The sequence below is a fragment of the Pristis pectinata genome, chromosome 21, assembly GCF_009764475.1.
Source record: "Pristis pectinata isolate sPriPec2 chromosome 21, sPriPec2.1.pri, whole genome shotgun sequence".
Lineage (NCBI taxonomy): Eukaryota > Metazoa > Chordata > Chondrichthyes > Rhinopristiformes > Pristidae > Pristis > Pristis pectinata.
In genome coordinates this window covers 20,151,517-20,179,475 of record NC_067425.1, presented here as the reverse complement: position 1 = coordinate 20,179,475, position 27,959 = coordinate 20,151,517, and the positions used below count along the sequence as shown (strand labels likewise).

Here is a 27,959-nt window from a genome sequence, read left to right as displayed (position 1 = left end):
AGGGGACAAGTTGAAAAGGCTGTTGAAAATGTGTATTGGTTTTACTAACAGAGTAATAGAACACAAAAGCAAAGAAGACTTTATAAAGTACTTGCTAGCCATCAGCAGAAACAAAAGAAAAAGCAAGAGCAGGCCACTTGGCCTTTCATGCCTGCTTTGCCTTTTAAAGAGATCATGGCTGACCTTTTAACTCAGTGCTACTTTGCTGCTCTAACCCCATATATCCCTAAATATTTGAAAAATCTATCACTGTCTTGAACTTCTACAGACCTCGTGAAAAGTTACATATGCAACCCTGAACGAAGGTGCAGCTGGGTGATCTCTATCCACCACAGTTTAGATTGCTTGGTTATAACTGCAGAAATGTATGTTTGTGGATAGGTGTCTAAAATGTATGGATGGGAAATGAGGACAACTGGATAAAGAATTCCAATGATTCACTATCGTGTGAATGAAGACATTTCTTCTCATCTCTGTCCAGAATGGCCAACCCCTTATTTTGAGACAGTGATCTCTGATTCTAGACACCCTACCAAGGTAAACATCAGCTCTCCCATTGCCCTAATTAGCCCAGGGTACATTTCAACACAAGCACCGACAACCTGCAGACTTCTCGTTCACTTTCACAACACAAGCTTACTGAAAATTTAAGCTGCCCAAACAACAAAATGCTTATAAAACCAATAAGTAGCCCAATTAGCCGGTGCAAGACAAAACACTGGAGAAACTCAGCGGGTCAGGCAGCACTTATGGAGGGAAATGGACAGTCAACGTTTCAGGTCGAAACTTTTGGTAGAATCAGGGAAGGTGAAATTACAACCACACAGAGATGTGAAATTAGAAAAAAAACACAAATCCATCCCTGGGAACTCTATGTCAAGATAAAGAAACGTTTTCGAAAATTGACAGGTCAATCTTATGTGAGTGGCTTCATTAAAAAAAATGCTATCCTAAGCAAGGTACCTTTAAAACTGGAGTGAGTCTGCAATCGGTCAACCATGTTTTGATAGAAATCCTGGACACACTCCGACTGCTCTTCAATACTCAATTCCTGAGAAAAGTTGTAATGTAACAAATTCAGTTAAACATCTGCAGCAAATGAAGATTTGATTTCTGATTTTGTTGCAAAAAGCAATCCTTAAAATAGGATTATAAAAAGTTTGCATTTCTATAGTGCTCTAACTGTAATAAAACATCTTAAAATATTGCATAGAGGCAATGATACAATCAAAATGTAGAAAGAGAACTTGGGTTGACTGCCAAAATGCATATTCAAGGATAGGTTTGGGAGTGTTTTACAGTAATGAGAAAGTTTCTAAAATGTTAGAAACCAGAAAGCGTGAAATCTAGGTGGCTGAAAGTGGAGCAACGAGACAAAAGCTTGAGAGTGAATGGTTTTTGCCAATATGCAAGACTGTAATCGGATCAGTTAGCGATTTGCTCTTGGAAGGGCTCTAAATGGGATTATTTAACTCTTTTTTCCCATCCTTGTATTGAATAATTTCAATATACTTAAGATATAGACAATAATACCTTGAGTGTTAGGGAAGTTAATTTTCATTAGTAGAATACATAAGTTTAAACGTTGCCATTAATTAATAGTTGTGCAAGTGCTTATTAAGGTGGTACAAACAGTAAGTAATTGTATGAAATAAAAAGAGAAAAACTGATCACCTATCAATTCTTTTTTCTTAATTTACTCAGTATTACCCCAGTCTGTTGAGTACATGGTCTACAGCAAATGCTAGGCAGCTCCTTTTTCAAAAACTTCTCTTTGTTGACAACCTGCTCTTGGAACTGATCCTGCACCTCCTCATAGGGCACACTAGCTTGAACTGGAGTCAAGAATTCACATGATTATCCAAATACTTCAATCTTTGGGCCCTCTCTCAAATTTACTGACTGAGGCATGATGGTAACTGCTGACATCCATCTCGAGCACAACTAAGACTTAACCTTAATGCCTAAATCCTTCCCAGATATTCACTGTAGCTGAAACGAGATTTACTAAGTTGAAACCAAGGTTGAAAGGCTTTAATCATGAGCAGAAACTGTAGCTCTTTTCATTACAGCAAAGAGATTTAACCATGAACAGTTTTTGATCAAGTAAATTGCTTGGTAAAGTTGAAACAAGTTTTGATAAGACCAACATTCAATACAAAGGAAAGATGGTTGAAGAGATGAAAAGAATTGATAAGTGTGGTTAGAATTAATTTAGTTAAGTGGAGATAAGTGTCAACACAGACTGGTTAAGCTAAATCACATGATTATATGATGAGTTTTTTTTATACAGTTCGAACTATAGAGTTAAGAATGTTTGCTTTGTAAATCTTACTCAACATAACAGGTCCATTCTAATTATAATGCTATTCATATTTTATAACAGTTTATCTTTAGCTCTCAATACATTAAGTGCAGCTTTCATATGTGTAGAGTATAGAAAAACAGTATTTCTTTTATACTCAAAAAGGCATAACTGTAACAAACTTCTTTTGAATCTTACCTTTTTATGCTGCATAGTCTCAATAAATCCCCGACACTGTTTTAGTATATCTTGACCAGGCCTGCGAAAGCTCTTGAGGAAATCAATAAAGTCCTTTGAAGCTCGTTCTGTTTCTAGGCTGGCCTGCCTATTTATGGATGGACTTGAAGCTTTAACTTCCTGACTGTCTGCTATTTTGATAAAATTATAGAAGTAAGGGAGCCAGCATTCAAAGAGCTTTATAACAACTGTTTGATCCACATAGCGTTTGGTTTGAGAAGGAACAACAATCTTCTAGCACTGCAGATTTGATGTAAACAAAATGCACCACGTCTGCAATATATTTCTATTTATCTTTTTATTTATCTTTCCAAACCAAGGGACACAGACATAAACCGATATAACAGAAAATTGGTGTTCCATTGATTTGGTTGGACCTCAAGCACCATTGGGCACCACTCACTATCAAAAATATTTCATTATTCCAGGGTCGACTGTCTCCTTTCCTCACCTCTACAAAATCATCTCCTGCTTGGATTAGGCATGCAGGATAGACTCAACCTCAACACTTGCTGGGGTTGAGTGCATCTTGCACACTCAACCTCAGCAAGTGAGAGAACCTTATACACAACTTTGTTACTAAGATTGAGGCTAACTAACCAACAACCTTTGCCACTTCCATCCATGCTACTGGATCTAATGGATTCCCCCAGCTTGAGGTTAGAAATTTTCTGGCATCTTTTTGTACTCTTTCTCTCCCCAAGCTCACCCTGTCAACAAAACTCACCTCTTGTTCCTTTGACCACTCAACTTCCCTCCCTGGCTCCCATATTAATTGATATTGTTAAAAGGCTCTCTCACCTCAGATACTGCCCCCTTCTCTTTCAAATCTGTTATGGTGATCCTTCTCTTCAAAAATCCAAACCTCAACCCCTTCCCCATTTTCAGGCTCTTTTTCCTTAAATGTGCTATCATAGAACAATACAGTACAGGAACAGGCCCTTAATGTCTGTGCCGAACACATTGCCAAGTTAAACTAATCCAATCTGCCTGCACATGGTCTAGATCCCTCTATTCCCTGCTTGTTCCATCTGCCTGACACTGCTCTAGATTTCTGCTTCCACCACCTCCCCAGGAAAAACGTGCCAGGCACCTACCACTCTCTGTTAAAAAAAAAACTTGCCTTGCAAATCTTATTTAAACTTTCTCCCCCTCACCATAAACCTGTGCCCTCTAGTATATGACATTTCCATCCTGGAGGAAAAAAGACTCCATCTATCCTATCTATGCCTCTCATAATTTTATATACATCTATTAGGTCGCCCCTTGGCTTCTGATGCTCCAGAGAAAATAATACAAGTTTGTCCACCTTCTCTTTATAGCTTATACTCTCAAATTCAGGCAACATCCTGGTGAACCTCTTCAACAGCCTCTCCAAAGCCTCCACATCCTTCCTGTAATGCAGTGACCAGAACTGCAAACAATACTCCAAATGTGACCTAACCAAAGTGTTATAGAGCTGCAACTTTTATATTCAATGCCCCAATCAATGAAGGCAAGTATGCCGTATGCCTTCTTTACCACCCTACCTATTTGTGTTGCCACTTTAAGTGAGCTATGGACTTCTACCCTAACATCCCTCCATACATACTGCACTTCTCTTACATTTGTCCTCCCAAATTCCATCACCAATTTCCACTTCTGTAACATCACTAACTCTACCCCTAATTCACAAGCTGCTCAAAGTTTCATCCATGACTTTGTTTACCATCATCTTGATTACCACAGTACAATCCTGGCTGCCCTCTTTCACTTACTGTGGTGTTCCATATCCATAACCCTGCTGCCAGCGTCCGGACTCACGTCACCTTCAGGCCGTTGAACACTCCTGTGCTTGTTGATCTACAATGATCCCAGTTAAACAACACTTCAATTGTTATGATTCTTATCCTTGTTTTAAATCCCTCAAGGGTTTACCTCTTGTTCCTGCAATTTCCACTACCTCTACAACTCTCATATTTCACTCTTCTAATTCAGCTTCTTGAACACAATTTTAAAACAGCTCTGTCCTTGAGATTTGTGCTTGCAGCTACCAACCCCCTAAATACTGGAATTTGGAATTGTCATCATGATTTAAAATAACAGATTAATACCGATGTAAAATGGCATACAGTGGAATGACTTTTTAATACATTGTATTCATCCACTAGTACCACCAACTTTAATTTCTATTTAGTTTTGCAACCAAGAAATACAACGCAATGCTGATAAACAAAATTATCATAATAATAGTTTAAAAGATATATTCCAAATATTCAATACATGCAATTTATAAATTATATATCATAAAACATTCCATGCTACATATTTAACATTTAATTTGATAATTCAAAGTTAACTCTATAACACTAAATATGAATAAAGCTCTAAGTGGCCTTCTAAACTATAGCAAGCATCCTACAATACTGGAAGTTACTAGTGAAACAAGTTTCAAAGAGCTCAGAACTGTTACTAATTTAAATTTCAGAAACTGAAGAAAATTGACATTGATTTAGCTCCAAAGAAAAATCCAAGTCATTTAGATAGATTTCAAATTCTGCTGACTCTTATGTAAATGGCAACAGAATAAAAGGATAAAAGTAATTATTATTCATGACTTTGATACATGAGAAAGATATAGAACCAAAGTGTTATTCTAACATCCTCATAAGTAATATTTTCATTAAAAATATAGTGTTTTATTGCTCATTGTACCAAATAAGTAAGATATTGCAGATAGTTCCATTAGGAATCACTGGCATTTGACTGTTTGAACTGCATTAACTCCTAGATTACTGCACAAGTACTGTCAGAGGTAGATGTCAAGGATTTATTAACATTCAGGAAGGCAGACTCTGCAGGCTCCCCTTGTCACTGGAGTCCACATGGAGTGTAGCTGCATCACAGACTCTGTGAGATTATGCTGGGGAAAATCACCTCCTTGATCTTGCATCATGTCAAACCAAGCACAGGATCCAACACCTCATTGGTTTCAATATGAATTATAGCACAAAGGATTTGGAGGCAAAAGGGAAGACAAGTTATTATTTCAAAAATAAAGGAAAATAATTTTATGTTTTTAAATTAGGCATTGAGTGATTCCAGGTTGTTTTCTTAATTTATAAAAACTAAAATTCATTAACAGCTTTTGCAGACTGCAAAGTCCCACCAGCAGATTTCCTATATGCCAGAGGCTGTCAGTAACAGGGCCACTATGCTGCCAACAACTCAACTACCACTGAGACTATTCTACTGGATTCCAAGATATGAAGGATTGGCCTCTTGCAACAAGTTGGGTAAGGGTGGTTAGGACAGACTGAGGGCAGTATTCTGAGGGGTAGGGGCAGGGGAGGATCATCTCTGACAATTATTTCAACATCTAATGAAATTCAGCTACTATAATCCTATTTTTCTACAACAGGTTTCTTCTGCATTTTCACACATTATTTTGGTCCCTTGTTTATGGTTGCTAAAGGAAAAAACAAACTGGCCATAGCACCACAAGAATTGTAAGCGGTACTATTACCCTGAAGTTAAATATTCAGGCATAAATTAACATTCAGCAATGTAGAAAAACAATAGCAGATAATTTTTGTGCAGTGTGCTGAAGATTTGGAAACACTTTCTCATCACTTATATAGGTATATCAAAATCTTTTGCATGGTTAAGCAATTTGTCAAATGTTAGGCTTGTTCTGTTAAGAAAAATTTAGCTAGGTAATTAGATAATGTAGACAGGAATGTATATGTATAGAAGGGATCGTACCCTGGTTAAGATACCGTTCCACGGTGAATAAGAACTTGTTCTAGGAGGTATTACAATTGTTTGTTACTTATTCATGTTTTAGGATCTGGACTTCAGGGAAAGGCTAGCTGTCCATCCTAAATGGCCCTCCCTTTAGGAGCCAACTTCCTGGAACACCACAATTGTTTTTGTGAAGGTACCCCAGCAATGCTGTTGGATCTGTTGTTCTAGGGTTTATACCTAGCCACAATAAAGAAATAACAACATTTCCATGTCAAAATCTTTTGCAACTTAGAGGGGAACGTGCAGGTGATGGCAGAGTTTCACAGGTTTTGGAGGAGGTGTCAGAGGAGCTGAGGTAAGTAACTGCAATGCCTTGTCTGAATGTGCACACTGTGGCCATTTTGTGTCTGTGGTGGAGAATGCATGTTCAGGGTGATGGGTGTGATACCGGTCAAGGCCACTGAAGAAATTCAGCACCATCCAGGACAAATCAATGTTGTTGAAGCTGCACTTCTGTGCAAGTGGCAAGTATTCCATCACGCTCTTGACTTGTAGGTGGCGGAAAGGTGCAAGGTGGCGAATCACTCACCACAGAATACTCAGCCTCTGAACCTGCTCTTGTGGTCTCAGTATTTTTCTGGCTGGTTCAGTTGAGTTTATGATCAACGGCAATTCCCAGGATACTGATGGTGAGCATCTTGACAACGGAAATGCCATTGACTGTCAAAAATAAATGGTTAGACTCTCGCTTGTTAGAGATGGTCATTGCCTGGCACAAATGTTACTTGCCATTTATTAATCCATGCCTGAATGTTGTCTTGGTGTCACTGCATGCAGGCCTGGTCTGCTTCATTTGCTGAATGGAACTGAACATTGGAAACATTCATTGATCACTACAACTGGAAGGTCATGAAGAAGTTGGTGAAGCAGCTCATTGTTGGGCCTGGAACATTGCCCTAATGAATTCCTGCAGAGATAACCTGGGGCTGGGATGGCTGACAAGATGCAATTCCAACAATTAGATCGTTTCCCCATTGGTGCATATTAATTTCACTTTTACTATGGCTCCTTGCTGCCAAACTGGATGTCACGGGCAGATGTTCTTACCTCACCTAGATCTATGTTGAACCAAAGCTGAGCTGTCTGGCCCTGGCAATTAGTCGTCAGTGAACAGGTTATAGGGGAGTTCCATTTGACAGTCCTGTTGCATTAGCTAATGAAGGACTCCAACCTCATTTTATAGAATTATAAATTAAATCAAGAAAATTAGTGTTTACCTTTTGCAGAATACAAAACAAAAACCCAAATGTATAGTTCTGAATGTTCTGTAACAATTTTGAGCCCAATGATAAACTGGTTAGTACCCACCTTGCCATTTGCCAGCAAACACTGTAGTAAAATGAGGGCAAAAGATTACCAAATAAACACAGAGCACATTTAAAAAGCATATATTCCCCAAATGTACATTAATACAAAACAAATGGAAACAATTTAAAAATGACTACAGAGTGTTATTTTTGCTTTCCAGCATGATGAAAGCAATAACAGCAACATTTAACCAATATTATAAATCCCAACTAGTTTCTGTTGGCTTCAACATGCTGTTTCATACACTTATCATTTTCATATACCTCACAAATGTAATAGGGCCTAAACATACTGCTTGCTCCATTGATATTTTCCTATACCTAGCATCCTACAGCTGCCCTGAATGACATTAAGGGATAGTTTAGTATTTGATCCATTTTCTTCTGGAACTAAATTTGCTCTCATTTGGCATAAATCTACAGCCAGAAGAGAAGACTAGCACTGTATTCACTTCAGCTAGATTCAAATTAGAGGGCAAAAGCTAGCCTCTAATGAGAACTCCTCAGTGTATCTTACTTTCAAAAACGGACAATATTATCTCTAATCCCCCAACTACAGGTATTTGGACTTTCCCCTTCCATTCCTTTGTACGCATTACCAGATATAATGAATTTTAATCAGTTTACTTCCTTCCATCTTTACTAAAACAAAAGTCAGTTCTTTCATGTCTGTGAGTTATTTATCCAATCCCAATTATTGTTGCTGTCCTCCTCCCTCACTCCATCAGCCCACCTACTCAACCTGAAAAATCAAAGTACCTCACAGTTGCCACTGATGTTTCAGGTCATGCGACTAGCTCTCTCCAGAGCTAGCAAGATTAAAACCAGTCTGGACAGGTAAAATCTTAGTCCTACAAAGTATGTCACAGTGCTCTAATGAACTAGTGAAGTAACTTAAGCTGTTAAATGCAATTGAGCTGATGCATTTCATCTGCATTTTCTACCAATCAATGTAAAACTTAATTTAAAAATCAGCTGTTTTCTGATAAGCCAATTTTATAGATTGTTGATAGGTTGAATAAAGTTGCAAAAATGATTTTACTTTGTTATTTTTTAGGAGCAAATATATTTAGGCATTATTGTTGAATATTGTAAGAATATTTACAATACATAAATGCCTAACATTTTTATAGAATGGATTTTTTTTTAAAAATGTCAGAATATACTGAAGAACTTGATTACATTTTGCACAACACGACAATGCAATCATATAGTCATCTTAGCGTCATTATTTAGAAGGAAGGTCTCTGATTAAGCTAGTTAAAGAATACAAACATTTTCATACAAAACATCTTTCAAAATAGAGAGGAGGTTAATTTTTAATGGCCACAGTTGTTAATTTAAAAATAAATCACATACTGAAAAAAAACTCACATACAGTGATTTGCTCAATGGGCATGTATTTAAGGACGAAATTCTTGAATGCAAAAATGTAATATGATACTTCACTTTCCCGGTTCCCTATCTTGCAACAACCTTCCCAAATAAAGAGTTAGAAATTTGGCAGTGAAAGTCCATGCCAATCTATCTGTGGCCAGATCTGACATTACTGAACAAGGAATTGCACATCTACACCCTTAGTGTCTACCACCAAGTGGCAGAATTTCAAAAGACAAGCTCTTGAGGAAAGACAGGTGAAATTTCTTCAAAAGGTGAAATGACGAGACAACATATTCTCTCACAGCAATCATTACAGATTCAGAAAACGGAGGTTTCTACACAAGAACAAACTTATGGGGAGACAATGATTAGTAAGAGATAGTTCATGTTTTAATTTTTCCAGCAAACATTATAAAACAGAGTTGTGCCTCATAGCATTCAAATGCAAAAAAAATGACATAATGCAAGAAGTATTTTACTTAGTTTATATAACAGTATAAAAAATAAAAATGAAACTGGACTTAAGAAGCTGACATTATTTTTCACTTAAGAGAACTGCATCATTCCTAATAAAAAAAATGGAATGTTATTTAATGAATAAAAAGCCTTTGATTTCATTGAAAAAAAAATTGATTGATCAACAACTATGGGCAGTAAAAGTAACCCCCTGTTACCCAGGTTTAGGTAACGTACAATACCAGCCAGTACCGGCAGACAGCTAAGTGGCTGTGCTGCATTACCTTCTGCAGGAGAAGCCAGCTCCCATGGCGGAGTAAAAATCTCTTTCAAATCCCTAAATATGTTATCTGCATTGCATTCCCTCCCACCTATTCCTTGTTTGAGAGGTTTGTCTTGATTCACTAAACACAGAAGGAAAAGAAAAGGAGGCAAGAGCGAGGAAGGGAACAGCATGAATGGAAAAAAGAAAAATCAAAAGTTAATGTGTCATTACTTGGACCATCATTATATAGTACAAGATACTGAATGAAAATTAGAGACAGTCATCCACTATCAAGTGGAGTCAAATGACAAGAAAACACTTAAGTATAAGAAATAGAGCAGTGGATGTTTCCTTTGGTTATGCTGTAGTTTATTCTAACTTTAGAAACATGCAGCATGTCTAGGCAAAAGTACAATATTGTAGTTTGGAGACAGATACATTTAGGGTCTAAATACAAACATCAATTCCTGAATTATGAAGGCCAAAAAATTTCTGAATTACTACCCACCGTGTTCTGACATGTGAATGAGTTTCTACATCACGCCCAACAAAATAGTGCCAGTAGACTGGAGAAGCTCCGAGGAATTTTCTAGCTTATAGCTCACATTTTTAAAATGTGATAAAAGAAAACAGGAAGTCCACAAAGAAAATGAACAAAGTATGATAAAAGTAAATATTCACATTTTTGTACTACCAATGTGAATCTCAACTTCCAAGACTAAACACAAAATTGTGGTTTGATTCAACAGGGATGGCTTAGGAAATGTTATTATAAAATGACTGTATTCTATTATTAAACCAGCCTGTGCAACAACATGCTTCAGATACAACAGCTACAAAGTAGGCCATTTACCCATTTTCAAATAACCTTTAGCTAGCAAACTGGATAAATATTTTGTAGAAAAAAAAACTGAAGAAAACACTTATGTATGTGTTGTACAAACATAACCCCAAAGATGAAATATCATCAACCTGAGAATTAGTGTTTCTCTTTCCATTGATTCAGTTTTCAACATTTTCAGTCTTATTTTACATTAAAAAAAAATGTTTGATCGTATCATGTCTAAAATCCAGAAAAAGATAATCTGGCCTAATTGATCTATGGCTGTATGTACTTTCCTCCTCTTTTGAAGGTTTTATTTTATTACTATTAGTAGTTTTACAGAGTTAAAGAACCCCTTTCTGTAAATACATTGTTCTAAAATAAGAACAGGTTAATGGACTGATTTTTCTAAATCTGATACATTCTTATTCTCACTGAAAATGAAGCGAGTGTTTTCCCTTCCATATGGACCCACATGGACATCCATAGTTTTGCCATATAGAATCTAGTACATCACAATTACATAAAGATTAACTTTGATTTTAGTATTAGCACCAAACAATTACTTTGAGAATTTAAAATCAAGAATACTTTGCAAACTCAAAGCTGAAATGCTGAACACATTGCTTCTCTGAAAAGTAAGTAATTAAAAAATATTTTCAGCTAAGAAGTATTCACCTTTTTTTGGTGCAGCCCTGGATGATGGGCTGAAGAATTTTTTGACAGTCTGGACTTTCCTTTTAGTCTCATTTGTTTTTTTCTCTTCAAATTTAGAAAAAGTGAGCGACGGTGCCCCTTGACTGCTAGCATATGCAGCTTCTTCCTCGCGCTGTAAACTGGGGATTAAAATATTTCAGTTTACTCAACACAAACAGCAACTTTATCATAAAGAGGTAAGGGGATTAGGAGAAATAAAGGGAAATAGAAAATGGACCAGATCCAAAATGTTTGCCAAAATTAATGTAGGTTATTGATTCATTGCTGAATTAATATTGAGGTTAGGAGGTAGATATTGAAAAACCCCTAAGGATCACTATTAATGAATCTAAAATAGGTACGAATAAAGTGTAATTTCTCTAACCATCAAAAAGAGGTACAGGAGTCATTTAATTAGAAATAAAAATAGAACTGATGAAAGGTCATCAATGTAAATTATTAACTCTGTTTTGCTCTCCACAGTTGCTATCTGACCCAAGTATCTTCAGAATGTTCTATTGTTATTTCAGGTTTGTAGCATCTGCCATAATTTTGCTTCTCAGACAATAAAAAAAAGTGAATCAAATTTCCCAGCTTTGCCTACTTGCAGATCACACTAAAAAGTCACTGTTCCAATTGCTCCTAGGGTGATTAGTGAAAGCAGCAGCAATGGATTTTCAGTGGCAGTCTCGTGTGCTAAAAAAAAATTATATCAATTTCATTCACTGTGCCAGAGGAAGAGGACACAAGCAACTGACCAAGGCAAGGATGAAACAAAATTAACTATATTTAATGCAACAACTGAATTCTCGGTGTTGCGGGATCCCAGGCACATTCCAAATGAAACAAACCATTGTTGAAAGCCCCGGGAGCCAACAAAAAATTGTAAAATGTGAGGAGCAACCATATAAAATTGCTACACAGCTTGCATGTTGAAAATTCATTCAAAATATATCTACTAATATCTCTGTACAAAGGATTCTACCTAATATTTGGAATCTCAGGCTACAACTGAGTGCAACTGAGTAAACATTTAATGATGTTTAATTTACATTGATGGTGTGGCCAATTTTGTCGTGAAGGATACCATCATCCACAATGATTTTCAAATTAGCAAAATAGGCTGTGAATTCTCAAGTTGCTTCAACTGTAACTTGCCCTTAAAACTCTGATGTTTTGCAGCAGTGAGGTTAGTTTTAGGTAAACTGCATGGAAAATACCATTGCAATCACAATGAAACTCCAGGCCACTTCATCCAAGAATTCGACGAAAAATTAAGATTGTAAAAAAAAGTTAAATAACACAGGATTGAATATAGAACAAAATATTAAAGATCAACTGCTTGGACTTAATAGGCCACAACTCTCTGCCAGCAAAGAAACTCCCAAACTCATTCATGACCTCCATGGCAAGTTTGATCTTGCCTTCACTGGATTTCATGATCACCATGTGCAGCCATAGCCATTCCAATCCAAAATGGCAAGGCACAAGATGTTGCATGACACAAAGCATTCATCTGGAAGTGGGGCAGAACAACCCACCCATGAATCAAAAAAAAGAACATTGACAGCTGGCTAAGTTATGCCCCCATGTTAAAACATCAAGCCTGGCAACATCTTTGCCCGATATTAAGGAGCAAGCAAAAATTAAAAAATACTGAAACAATTAAAAACCTTAAGAATTTAAAATTAAACACAAAATTACTTAAACAGCTAAAACACTTATGAATGCAATTCAAATTTGAAATTTACATAAAATATAAAGATTCAGCTCGGTTCCTTGCAGCTGTGGTGGGGGATTCACTGAACAGTGACAAGTTCAGCGGTTCACACCAAGCTGCCACCATTTCCCTGCAAGTTCTAGCCTAATAAGTGAATGAATACAGGTGGAATATTTGCTGAACCTGTGTTAATGCACTAGAAATTTTGTGCTGGTGCTGAAAACTTTATATTGCCCTTCATCGATGTTCTTTACATTTGTATTAACAGTCCTTAAAAGCTAGCATAAAGTAGGTCCCAGGTCCAGTACACTCTAGTTCTGTCCAGCTCAATAATATTACATGCTTGGGACATACTGACAAATGTCCTTGTTTGAAAGTTGATGACCATCATTCAAGGCTGTTGTTTATTTTAATAAGTTCACATTCTGATAAGAAGGTACCTTAGTTGGCCAGTGCAGAATGCCTTGTTTGACAAAAAACAATCTGCATATATTGACGGTCTGAGTACATGAAAGTGATATTTCCAATTAAACACAAAATAATCAAATCATGAGAATTACCGTTCTGCAAGCTCCCAATCTTCCTGAATTTGTCGCTGTCTGGCTTTACTGTACTCTTCTCTCCAGCACTTGGAACAAAATCCTTGCCAAGCAGGATTACCATAGTAACCACAGCCTTTTTTACAGAGCAGCTCTGATTGGTCCACATGGATTCCTCTACGCTCTGATTTCAAGCTCATTTTTCTATTGGGAGACAAACAAGGTTACAGTAAAGTCAAATTGTGGCCTAAAGCTTCAAAGGAAAATGATCCAGTCATGCATAAAACAGCTACACAAATCTGGTAAAGGGACATCAAATAATTTACACATCTGTCCTCAATTGAAATTAATATTGTGAATTATTTGACTGAAAAGTAATTTTAATATGGACAGTTAGAAAATTAGTTTAATTTGATCAGGGAAAATTAGTGAAAGATTCAAATTATCCTTCTCAATAATAGCTCTAGTAAGCTGGCAACAAAATATTACACCAGTGATGCATTGCTGCTTCTCACACACCCAACCTTGATATCTGGGTCATCTTTAACACTGATTAGATTATCTAACTGATCTGCTGGACCATATTTAATTTTATATCTTTAAAATGTCCACTCTATACCAGATACAGCTGTAATGGTGGAGATGTCGAACTATTTTAAGTCAACCTCAAGGCATTCTTCACACAAATCTTTCAATTTATTCCCAACAACTTGAAACCAATTACACTTCTTTACACTGTAGTATCTACATCAATATAAATAGGCTTAAAAGATAATTAGTGATGGAGAAGGTTATTTGGCCCATCTTAATTCGGCAGCACTGTAGCCTAGCGGTTAGCGTGATGCCATTACAGTGCGAGCTTTCGGGGTTCAATTCCCGCCGCTGTCTGTAAAGAGTTTGTATGTTCTTCCCGTGTCTGCGTGGATTTCCTCTGGGTGCTCCAGTTTCCTCCCACATTCCTCCCACAGTAGGTTAACATGGGTTTAAATGGGAGGCGCTGACTTATTGAGCTGGAAAGGTCTGTTACTGTGCTGTATAAATAAAATTTTAAAAATAAAGTTTAATTCACCAATCAAGAGATTTCTTGTGGTTCTCCACCTTCCACCCCACTACTATTTCAGATCATCTTCAGGATGAAGAATAAGGGCAGGTAAAGCCAAATGGAAAAATATCCATGGACAAAGCTCAGGCCTGAGACACGGTCAGAAGGCTACAAGATAAATATTTCCTAGTGCCAATTGAGAATGCAACAGGTAATTTATTCTGGAGACACAAGAGACTACAGATGCTGGAATCTGGAGAAACAAAATCTGCTGGAGGAACTCAGGGGGGTGGAGCATCATCTGACGGGGGGAAGGAATTGTTGACTTTCCGGTGAAAACCTTGCATCAGGTAATTTATTCTTATGTGCCCCCTCCTGAATTGGAATATTTCAAAAGAATCAAAAGAGTTCTCAACCATTGTTAATGGCCTAATATGTTAATAAAACTAAAATATTATAGTTAAATGCTTGTAGCTCTTATAAGAGTTTTATTTGAGCACCTCTATAAAATTTCAAATCATTTCTTCAAAATTATAACCAAACTTAGATGCCAACACTAACTAGTATAAACGCACACAAAAAAGTGATTAAACCAACAGAGGCCTTGAATCCCCTATCCTATCCATCAGTTAAAAAAAAAGTAGCTCATACAAGTACTCTTAAGCTCAATCCAGCATTAATGGCTGAACTGATCTTTAGTTTCCTATCCATTTCGCCTGAGCAGATTGTGAACTATCGTTACTTAGGACTCTCACCTCACAGAAGGTTGTGGAGTCAAGTCATGCTCCTGAGACAAGTATAATCATTTGGATTGAACCTCTATTGCAGTACTAAGGGAATGGTTCACTGTCAGAGATGCCATCTTTCAAATGGGACATTAATTTGGATCTTTATCTGCAATCCTGGGTGGACTTCAAAGATAGCAAGGCACAAATCAAGAATAACATTTATTCCCTGGCTGATATTTATCCATCAATCAACATCACTCAGACAGATTATCTGGTCATTTTCTGATTATGGGGGTTTTCTGTATTCAAAAATAACAGCTGCATATCCTACATTGACTGTGCTCCAAAAAACACTTCATTGACTACTTGCCCAAGGAGTCCAAAGTTGTGAAAGACACTATATATTTTTTTTAAACTGTACACTGTCTTCACAAACTTCAAGTAATGTTAATATCAAGGAAAAGGCAAAACAGAAAATAAACAAGAATTTGAGGAAAGCTCTGACAAATTTCTCCTCTATTAAGGCAGTGGTTATTCATGCCAAAACTGCGTGCATTTACTGACTCACACAATTCAATCATATGATACTGACCATATTACTCAACATACTGTAGAAAGCTGTACTTAACACATCCAGCAATAACATGTTTCAGAGAGCAGAAACTTTATTTCTCAGTATCTAGTAATTCTTTAGATTTATTCAGTATGGCTCCTAATTCTACCATCGCTTTTCACAATAATTTCTTGTGGGATTCCACCATAAAAATCTTAAATCACAACCTGCAAGTATATTTTTATTGAAGGAATATTTAACTCTTCAAGTCTATCCTCAAAATTAAGAAATCTAAATTTAATTATCCCCTCTTGATTCTTTCTTCTTCATTTTACTGGATATTTTGATGCTAGCTTTGGGAATCAAAAGTGGACCAAATACTCCAAAGTGAAAAATTAATAACCGTACAAAACTTCATTCTTAATTCAATGGGAGAGGGTGGGAAAAGATAATCTCAAAAAAAATTAATTGAATCCAGTTTTACATAATCTAGATATTCAACCACAAGATAAACTTGAGACTCTGGTTTTACATAATGGCAACAATCTCCAGAAATATTGCAGTGTCAGATGCTCAAGTGACTTGGTCTGAAATTTCTGGAGAATTTGGATAGTAGAATGTTAGCTTTAATAAAATCTTGTTTGCAAACATTTTTAAAAGGAATATATCAACCTGAAGAATGAGTTTGGGGAAGAGGCAGTTGAAGAAAATATAACAAACTTGAGCCTTGCAATTCACACACAAAATTGAGAGACTGGAAGTTATTTAACTTACTTCAACCTAACCTGACAGTTTGGAAATTAGGTTTGGATGGAGTGCTGGTTTACACTACAACCTATTTTACTTTCCATTGAAGTCAACTGAGAACATTACCAATAACATACAAAACTAAACATCAACTTAATCTCATTCATTATCTGTCCACTATGTCAACTTTGCCCATTTTATGTCAAGGTGATTTCCTTTCTGAATATTAGGAAATAGTTCTTAGGGGCCCCACATTTGAGAAGTTAGCTGAGTGAATTGGATGCTATTTCAGCAAATCTGTGGAAGGAGAAAGAATCCCATCCAAATCAGGTGTACAGTGAAGAAAGCAAGTCATTTTTTCCTACAGATTTTTTTTGAAATTTGTCAGTAACTGGTATGAATTAAGGCTAAAGATGGAAGGATGTTGGGGAATTTTTTATGTCCCAAAGAGTGGTGGGCTTTTGTAACTCTGCCTAAAAAATTAATTGAGACAAAACTCACAGTCACTTCTTGTATTCTACAAGGCTATGTATCTGGATTAAGCAAGAAGCAACATCTTCATTGTAAAAAGAAAAGCAGGAACTTTCCACTTTTCTGGATAAGACCTGCAGTCCAAAAATGTAAACAGGAATTCAGTCACCTGACCACATTGTATTTGCGTGTGGACCGCAGATTAATGTTGACTTCCAAGGTAAAAATAGATTGCTAAAGCTTCATATGATCCAGCATTCATTTTAGATCTGACGTACACAATACCAATTTTCTTGGCTCTGAAATGTTATTACCAGTGCCAAACATACTTCCAATTCTACCACAGTAACAAATCATTCCTGACTAGTTTATCAATGTCAAGGGAGAAACTTAAAACCAACAACTGGGGTCCCCTTGTTTCCATTCATGATAACTATCCAGTTATTCTTTTCTGCAGAAGTAATTCAATCTCTCTCTCACTGCCAGTCTCATTTCCTTTTCTGGAAAATGTCTCTGATTCACATTAAATTCAATTTTATTTAGTTTGTTTGCTACCATAGGTTTGATGGTGCTGCCAATCAATTTTAAACTTGTTACCATAACCAGATCTTTTGTCCATGTTTGGACTAAAGCTGTAATAAAGTTGGAAAGCAAGTGATCCTGGCAAAATCCAGAAGGCAGGCTGTTGATAGACAACTCACGTCTGGCATATTATACTCCATCTAGCATCTTGTGCCACTCACTGAGCCCGTTTCCATCCCTCTGCTTCCTCCTCATAGTTCATATTGACACTATGATTTATATAGTCAGCTAACTTTAATTCATAATGCTTCATCTTATTTAAATCATTAATAATGAGCATTAATTGCAGAAGACGTAGCAGTGACCCTATGGCACTCCAGTAATAACAAGCTACTAATCTAATGAAGTCCCATTTATCACCACATTCCTCCATGCATGTCAAAACATGGTTTCACTCTAACTTTTCTCAAGTTCAATGAAAGGTTATCAACCTGAAATATGCACCCTGTTGATCACTACACAATCTTGTCAGACTTGGAGTATTTCCAACATCTTCTACCTCAGAAGTGCAGATCTTCAATATTTTTGAAACATTCTATCAGCTGATATTCATATATCATAACCGAAGTTACATCCTTATCAGTAGCAATTGACTTGGTAGCCATTGAACAAGTTATCAGAAAATGTGAGAACATAGGGCAGAGCAGAGTACCACATTTTTTTAAACTAGATATTTTGCAACTAGAAACAAGTTTAATGAGAAACAGAAAGGGAGAAAGCCAAATAATGGTTTACAGAAATATCACAAAGTGCTCCACAATGTTTTTTTTTGCTGGGGAAGAAAAAGTGTCACGAATTCCATTCAACATTTTCATCTAAAGTGGAGGATAATACACATGCATTCATAAACTACCGTTCATAACTTTGAAACATTACGAAATGCTTCATAAACTACTCTTGAAGTGCACCCACTGCTGCAACATAGAGAAAAGCGATAACCAATTTGAGAACAGTAATGAGATTACAACCAAATGATGTTATCGAGGTAATGTTGCCAAACAATGTTCGACCAACAGAAGACTTCCTCTATTCGAACAGCGCGATCGTAAGGCAGGACAGTTTAGTGTTTCATTCCAGAATACGACACTCACCCGATACTCTACAGGAATGTCAGCCTGGATGACTAAACCCAAGATATCCTGACTCAAAGGCAGAGTATGACAGCCTTTGATAACCTTTCAGTGAACTTGGGATGGTACCCAGGGATGTCTATCTAGAGCATTTACACAATAACCGCACCCCTGGCTTTCCCCAGACTTGCCCATTCGTTTACCAACACCTGCATGGTTAGAGTGGGAAGGATGGGGGCCTGTCTTTCTCGCCTCCCTCCAGTGACCTTTCAATCAACGCCCTGCTCACCACGTACACCAGCCAGCCCCAGGCCAGAACCGCCTTTGGAGCCGCGCCCTGCTTTTCCCCAGAGCCAGCAACAGGAACAAACAGTGGCTGGTGCCAGGCGCCGGGCTCCCCAGCCGGCTCACCACCGGCCCGGGCCCGGCAGCTGTCAGTGTCCTGGTCCCAACCCCACTGTGGCCGACGGCTGCTCCAACCACAAGCCTGACGCCGCCTGCTGCCTTCAGTATTCTGAGCAGCCGGGATCCAGCCATCACCTGGAGCGCTGGCCGAGTCTGTCGACCTACGACCGATCCCCCGCCTCCGGCACCTTTGTCTCTCGCCGCCTCCCGCCGCCTTATTTCCTCCACCAAAACACCAACGGCTGCCCCGCTCGCCGCTGACGGGAACCCGCCGTCATTACGTCACCGCGCACACGCACAGAGCGATGCAGTGACGCGGAGCGTTTTTGCGCCGCGTCGTCCTGCTGTCGCCTTTCCCCAGTAAGTTGCGATCCGCGGGGTCCACAGTCCGACTGAGCGCTTCTGTCGCTGGGGGGCAAGAAATAGATGTAGGGCTTGATGGAGGTAGGTTACCACAGTGCAGTCGTTTAAACAATTAAAAGCAGAAAATACCTTAAATACTCAGAGGGTCAGTCAGGATCTGTGGAGAGAGCAATGAGAGTTGGCATTTCATATCCTTTCTGCCTGCACATGGTCCATATCCCTCCATTCTCTGCATATTCATGTGTCTTTCTGAGCTCCTCTTAAACACCTCTGTCGTATCTGCCTCCACCACCACCCCTGGTGGTACATTTCAGACACCCACCTCTCTCTGTGTAAAAATACTTACCCCGCACATCTCCTTTGAACTTGCCCCCCTCACCTTATGTGCATGCCCTCTAGTATTAGACATTTTGACCCCAGGAAAAAGATACCAGCTGTCTATCTATGCTCCTTATAATTTTATAAACTTCTAGGGCGAGGAAGCCCCTTAAATATTGTAAATACGAGACTGGGTAACCCCCAGGGAGCCACACGAGTGGCATCGGTGCTCTTTTTTATATTAAAAAAGTAACATTAATGATTGATCTGTACAAGAATGTAAAGGCTTGCACTGTTTTATTATTGTACATAGTTTGTCTTTTATTATGAATAAAGTTTATTTTGGAATAAAAAAAATAAACTTCTATCAGGTCTCCCCTCAGTCTCCACTGCTCCAAAGAAAACAACCCTATTCTGTCCAGCATGGTAGTGTAGCGGTTAGCGCAATGCTATTACAGTGCCAGCGACCTGAGTTCAATTCTGGCCGCTGTCTGTAAGGAGTTTGTACGTTCTTCCTGTGTCTGCGTGGGATTCCTATGGGTGCTCCCACATTCCAAAGACATACGGGTTAGGAAAGTAGTGGAGATGCTCTGTTGGCGCCAGAAGCTTGGCAACACTTGTGGGCTGCCCCCAGAACACTCTATTGCAAAAGATGCATTTCACTGTGTTTCGATGTACATGTGACTAATAAAGAAATCTTATCTTTTTTTTATTCAAAATAAACTTTATTCATAATAAAAGAAACTATATACAATAATAAAACTGTTCAAACCTTTACATTCGTGTACAGTTCAATTCTTAGTGTTACCTTTTTATATATAAAAAACACAGCACTGACGCCACACGTGTGGCTCCCTGGGGTGATACTCCAATCCCATATTTACAACATTTGAGCGGCTTCTTCACCTGACCTCGCCCCTCCTCCTGTGGCAGAAGAACCCTAAACTGTCGTCCTTCCCCACCGAGCCCTCGTGCTGGCTGCATCCAGCTTCAGGGCACCCCTCAGCACGTATTCCTGCAGCCTGGAATGTACCAGTCTGCAGCATTCCCCTATGGACATCTCGCAGTGCTGGGAGACCAACAATTTTCGGAAAGACCAAAGGGTGTCTTTCACCGAGTTGATGACCTTCCAGCAGCAGTTTATCTTATGTCTTATAGCAGATACCCTCTAATCCAGGTAGCATTCTGGTAAACCTCTTCTGTACCCTCTCCAAAGTCTCCACATCCTTCCTATATAGGATGACCAGAATTACTTCAGGTATGGCCTAACCAGAGTTGTATAAAGCTGCAACATAACTTCTTGACTCTTGAACTCAATGCCTGGACTAATAAAGGAAAGCATTCGTATGCCTTCTTTACCACCCTTGTGATACCAACATTGAAATTAAAATAAATAGGCCTCTCAAGCGCGATGCTGATTAATGAGATACTATCTGACTTGCCAAGCATTCAAGATGTTTTCTGCTTTTTATCATTTCAATGAAGGCACTAGTGGAAAAATCCATTAAGCTTTGATTGTTATCTCAATTTCACATTCCTCCCTTCCTCCAGTAACTTTTCACTCACTTGCTTATCAAAAGCCTATGTAATTCCTAAAATATACAAAGACTCTGCTTCCACCGTCTTTAGAGAAAGAGTTCTAAAAGCTTATAGCCCTCTGAGAGAAAGAATTTTGCCTCATCTCTGTCTTAAACAGATAAACTCTTGTTTTTAAGTAATAGCGCCCGTTCTAGATTTGCCCACAAGAGGAAACATCCTCTCCACATCCACTCTGTCAAAACACTTCAGGATCATATATTTCAATCAATTCCCCTCACTCTTTTAAACTCCATCAGACACAAGTCTCGCTTGACCAACCTTCCATTTTCGCTGTCAACCCAGTGATAGGTCATGGACCTGAAATGTTAAATCTGGTTCCCTCTTCACAGATGATATCTAATGCTGAGTATTGTAATAGATCAATATGCATTGCTATATAGTGTACTCTGTGTCAACATATTGTGGTCGTATTGGATAGTAGAATCATGTGGTGTGGTTTCTTTATGAGAAAGTAACTCAGTCTACAGCAAAAGCCTTAAGATTCAACAGGTATAAAGGTTCTAACAAAGGGTCGCAGACCCAATATGTTGACTGCTTCTTTTTCCACAAATGCTTCCTGACTTGCTGAGTTTTCTGTTTTTGTTTCAGATTTTCTGCATCTGCAGATGTTTATTAATTTTCATTTAGAATTAAGTATTTTGCCTTGCATATAAACCACTACCTGGTTTGATATATACTCTCTGTGCCCTAATGCATTTAAGAAAATATTACAAATTGGTGAAAACAATGCTACCTCAGGTAGTTTTTCTGCAGGATTGTTGAAAGATATTGGTGACTCTCACTTGTCATGTTTTTGGTGAGTTTGTGGCACCAAAGCTGATTTTTCAAAGTCTTTTCCTGCTTGGAATTTCATTTCTCTGAAGCCTCCACACAGTTGTGACTTATCATTGGACTATTACATGCATCGTTTAAATTTCTGTGCCCTCTCTAATGTTGAGGCTGGAGCAGTGTTCTGTAAAAGTTCAGTGTAAGTTCCCTGCTTTTATGCAATACTTCCATTGATAAAACCCAGAATTATGTAAGCTTTATTAACTGTTTTCTCAACCTGTCTTGCCACTTTGAATGACTGTGCACCCATACAACCAGTACCTTTCATTCTATATTGACTCTTCTCCTACCAAAATGGTTCACTTCACATTTCTCCACGTTAAACTTCTCTCTGATACAACCAAACCAGGATAAAAGGGAAATCAGTATCACAGATCTCGCTAGAGCAATGTGAATGGCTTCCTTTGAAGTCAGTGGTGAACATGCTTACTTTATTAATGACTGCAGAATCCAGCCCTACATGCAGTTTAGAAGTATAATTTTTATTTGCCAATTTTGGATAGGCAAAAACCAGAATTCCCTGATTGCTCCCATTTACTAATTTCAATAAAAGGAGAAAAAATGTTCTTGTCTTTGATTTAGATAATTCATTACAGAGAAAACTAAAGCCAGAGTCCATCAGTTATGTTGGAAATTGATTAATCAAATAAAAGTTGAATATACACAAAACACTTCTGTTGATTAGTTCTTTAAAACAAATATCTTCTTTTGATTATGATGAAATTTGCATGCAAAACAACACAGAAGGGACAAAGATATTAGTGGATATGAAGAACCTGTCTAAATGACTACCGCCCTGTGGCACTGACATCAATCATCACAAAGTGCTTCGAGAGGCTAGTCCTGCAACACATCAAATCCATTCTCCCCCCCCCCCCCACCCTCACTAGACCCCCTCCAGTTTGCATACCATCCCAATCGGTCAACCAAAGATGCAGTGTCCTCTGCCCCTCCGCCTGGCCTTGTCTCACCTAGATCAAAAGGACACTTATGTTAGGATGCTCTTCATAGACTTCAGCTCTGCCTTTAACACTATCATCCCACAGAACCTCATAAGGAAGCTACACCTACTGGGCCTTAGCACCTCCACCTGCAACTGGATTCTGGACTTCCTCTCTGAAAGGCCATAATCAGTTCGCATTGGAAATACCATCTCAAATATCACCAGGCTGAGCACTGGAGCCCCCCAGGGCTGCGTGCTCAGTCCACTGCTGTTCATGCTGCTGACCCATGACTGCTCTGCCAACTCAAGCTCCAACCATATCATCAAGTTTACGATGATACAACAGTGGTGGGCCTCATCAGCAGGAACGATGAAACAGCTTACAGAGAGGAGGTGGAGAGGCTGGCGGATTGGTACTCAGCCAACAATCTCTCCTTGAATGTGGACGAAACAAGGGAGATGAATGTGGATTTTAGAAAGGCCCAGGCTGACCACTCACCCCTGTGCCTCAATGTAATCATTGTACAGAGAGTCAGCTGTTATAAGTTCTTGGGAATACATATAGCAGACGACCTGTCCTGGTCAACCAACACCTCCTCCCTCGCCAAGAAGGCACAGCAGCGTCTCCACTTTTTACAGCGGCTGAAGAGAGCAAACCTGCCCTCCCCCACCCTCATCACATTCTACAGGGGTACCATTGAGAGTGTCCTGACCAGCTGCAACTCCGCCTGGTACGGTAACTGTAACACCTCTGACCGTAAGACTTTGCAGAGAATTGCGAGTACAGCTGGAAAGATCATTGGAATACCTCTTCCCTCCATCCTGGATACCTATAACACACGATGCACATGCAGGTCTGCAGAATCATAGATGATCCTTCTCATCCCTCCCACGACCTATTTGTCCCACTGCTGTCTGGCAAGCGGTACTGGAGCATCCAGGCCAGAACTCCTTCTCATCCCTCCCCCGACCTATTTGTCTCACTGCCGTCTGGCAAGCGGTACCGGAGCATCTGGGCCAGAACTACTGTTACGTACCAGCAACAAAAGAAACACACCGAGTCATGTATAAGTGTTAGAAACTATTTTATTAATAACTACTTATGATAATAAGAAAAGTAAAAATGTTAGATATTAAACATTAACCCCAAAACTAAACTCAAAGTGTGTGTGTGGCAAATTCCCAAACTCCTTGTCCAGGAATAGTTCTCAAAGTTCAGTTCAGCAAGTCATAAGGTGAAATGTGAGCAAAGGCTTTTGCAAAACCACCATTGACTGAAGAGAAAATAGAGAGAAATTACGAAATCCAAATGTTCCACGATGGAACCCATACGACACCTCAGTCACTGATGATCTCCACTGCTTTGTTCCGACGTATCTGCCACCCCAAAAGGCATTCAAGACGTGGCCGTCCACAGAAATACCTGTTTCCCTCTACAGGTTAACGACAAAGTGCTTTACTCTGGTTTACCGCTGCTTTACTCCAAAAATCCATACGTGGATTGTAGTGACAGACACAGTTATTGTTTTTCATCCATCCATACAGAGACCAGCAGTCAGTGTCTCTCTCTCTCCCTCTTTTCTGACTGAACAATAAACGTCAGCACATTGTTACCTTGCTGTTGTCGTGATGATGCCACACACACACACACTACTGTACTATGTCTTAAAGGGACATTCACCAAATAGCAACCTAATCCGTAACACTACTAGACTGTACAACAGTTTTTTCCCCCAGGCTGTCAGGCTCCTGAATACCCTGGAAGCAGTTTCAGACAAATGCTGCATCAAAAGCCCTGGTTTGCACAACTGCATATAAGAACTTTGGCTGCTGCTGAACATGTTTATACATTTAGTGCAACACATTGAGTTCTGTATTTTCTTCGTCCAACTTGGTTTTGCACTAACCCTGCACTAATTTTTATTCTGTATATACCATTTTTTGCACTATTTGTACTTGCACAATTTTTTTGTCTGTGTTTAGTGTATGTCCTCTGTTCTATGTACATCCTCTGTTGTGAGAGTCTGGGGGAAACGCCATTTCGTTCCTCCATGTGTTTTTATAGCATTGGGTGAATGACAATAAAGTATAACTTGATCTTGAAAAGGCAAGTATGTGGTATTAGGTTATGGATTAGCCATGCTCTCATTGTATGTTAGGACAGGCATGAGGGTCTAAATTGGTTATTTGGCTATTTACATTCATACTGTGTCCTTATAAAAGCATATCTGCACCTTTTAAAGAAAAGGCATTCTATAACCAGTAAGCAAGAGTACGAACTTTGCATCTCCCAAGCAAGTAGTTAAATCTAGTAATAGATAGTTTGGTCATTTTCAACCTGACACTCTGTAGAGATCATAAGATATTTATTAATTAGTCGCATGTACATCAAAACACACCGTGAAATGAGTCTTTTTGCATTATTGAGAATGTGCTGGGGGGCAGTCCGCAAGTGTCACCACTCTTCCGGTGCCAATGTAGCTTGCCCACAGCTCCTAACCTGTATGCCTTTGGAATGTGGGAGGAAACTGGAGCACCCGGAGGAAACCCACGCAGACACAGGGAGAACGTACAAACTCCTTACAGACAGCAGCGGGAATTGAATCTGGTCACTGGCACTGTAATAGCGTTATGCTAGCTTCTACAACAAAAGCTTCTTTATCATCTCTTGTAAGTGATGATATAGAGGTTTAAAGTTGATTTATATAAACTTTATTCCCCAGTACACCCAATTTAATAAATAGCTGCTATTCCCCAAGGCTTTTAATCAGTGTTGCTGTTTTGTAAGTATTGTACATTGATCATGTAATGTCCTGAGAAACAGGAAGTTTCCACTGGGTCATTGCAGCTGACGCAATACTCTATTGGGTAACCCACTACGCATTTACACATAACATCACAGGTCCAAATTGTACATAGTTCCACAAAGCTCTAAAGTATATTTGATCTTGAATGCACAGCATAATTTAACTGGTTTGGCGTAAATCATAATAAGGATTGTCATACTACGTATTTTCTAGAACAGAAAGCTTTCTCAAGAGAATATCAGCCTGAAAATTTTAAATTTTCACCATTGAAATAGATACTGAGCTGGGAAGATGAATTCTGTGTAAGTGCAAACATGATAAATAAATTACCAAAAAATACATTATGCAGGATTTTTGTTTGTATAGCTGAAGTTTGATTTCACCAAAGGTGGGAACAAATTGTACAGCATAGATCATTGACTGCACAACATAGGAGACCATTCAGCCTATCACGTCTGTGCTGGCTGTTTAGTAAGACTATTCAATCAGTCCTGCAGTTCTTTCTTCTTCAAATATCTGTGCATAACCTTAATATTAGAATTTGGTAATTCCAACATGATGTCAGAAAGGACTTGTTCAGGCAAAGGGTAATGTAAATATTTAACTCTATCCCCCACAAAAAGCACATCAGGCCAGCTCAGTCAAAAATTTTAGGCAAGGGCATTAAGAGTTGGAACCAAAGTAGCTACACATCAGCCATGATCTAATTGACTTGCAGAATAGAGCTCAGTGGCTGAATGGCATACTTATATTCCAATGTTAAAGAGTTAAAGTTATTGTTGAGGATAAAATGTGCCATTACGTATGAGGCTTATGGTGTTTAAGTAATCTGTTTGGTTAGAGCTTTAAGACTGTAGGGGAAAAAAATCAAATGGCTGGTTGTATTCTACAAGTCACAAATGAATTGAAAAGAGTAGAAGAGCAAATACTCTTTTTCCAAAATGCTAAAACTATAGGGTTGTTATAATGGGGAACTTTAACTTTATCCCACTGTAAACTGGGATAGTAATAGTGCCAAGAACAGAGAGAATGTAGTTTCTAAATCACATCCTGGATAATTTTCTATAGTATGTTTCTGGTTCAACAAGGAGACATTGCCAGATCTTGATCCAGGGAATGAGTTGGGTCAACCGCACCAAGTTTTGGTAGAGTTATATTTAGGAGATAGTAATGATAACGTCATAAGATTTAAGTCAGCAATAGAAAATAAAACAGAGTGATACAAAGCAAAATGATCAATTGAAGAAAGACCAATTTCAATGGAATGAGAGTGGATCTGTCCCATGTAAAATGGAAGCAAAAGGTGGCAACAAAACTGGAATGTAAAGAAGGGGCTTGCCTTTAAGAAAGAGATGGTTCAGATAGAGTTGAAGCACATTCCCATCAGAAGCAAAGGAAGATCAAATAAATTCAGAACTCCCGAGATGATGAAAGTGATGCAGAAGAAGCTGACAGCTCAGCAGTCAAATCACAGAGAAAAATTCTCACAGATAGAAACCAGGAAAAAGCACAATTTTTTTTTACTTTAAAACAAAATCTATTTTTATTTTAAATGGTTTAAAGTGCTAAACAAATATTGTAACACATACACAAGATTAAGGTAACAGCTGAAACATAAATAAACATTTTGAAAATAAAATTAATTTATAATATATAATGAAATATTTGAGAGGATAAAAATTCACATAAATAAAAATGAATTTCAAGACCAGAATTTGCTAAGCAGTAATAATGGTTTTGTACAACATTATAAATTTTAGATATCATACATCAAAGGACAACAGTTTCAGAATATTATATAGGTGAGTATAGTTCATAAATTTCTGAAATTTTCTTCAGTTCATTAATCTACCTTGATGGGGGTGGAGTGGGCTGAAAAACAGTTGATGGAGGAGCACAAATCACTGGCAGCAACTTCAGGATTTTCATGTTAAATCCAAAATTTAGGTCGGTTTCAAGGCATATGGACAACAAATGCTGAACATTCCA

At 38.4% G+C, this 27,959-nt stretch overlaps 1 protein-coding gene across 4 annotated transcripts in view; it reads right to left on the bottom strand.

Annotated features, from left to right (window-relative positions):
* Window positions 1-19,385, bottom strand: part of rabgef1 (RAB guanine nucleotide exchange factor (GEF) 1) — a 30,895-nt gene extending 11,510 nt beyond the window's left edge. The window contains exons 1-5 of one of the 4 annotated variants that reach the window (XM_052035592.1): window positions 19,248-19,385; window positions 13,536-13,718; window positions 11,238-11,395; window positions 2,504-2,673; window positions 964-1,051 (exon numbers count right to left, since the gene is read on the bottom strand). In XM_052035592.1, coding sequence (XP_051891552.1) covers window positions 964-1,051; window positions 2,504-2,673; window positions 11,238-11,395; window positions 13,536-13,714 — 595 coding nt within the window. In that variant the 5' untranslated portion in view covers window positions 13,715-13,718; window positions 19,248-19,385. Of the gene's footprint in view, window positions 1-963; window positions 1,052-2,503; window positions 2,676-11,237; window positions 11,396-13,535; window positions 13,719-18,728; window positions 19,160-19,247 lie in introns of those variants that run through there. The other 3 variants (XM_052035593.1, XM_052035591.1, XM_052035594.1) reach the window with 3 other exon arrangements.
* Between the last annotated feature and the right edge of the window lie 8,574 nt (window positions 19,386-27,959).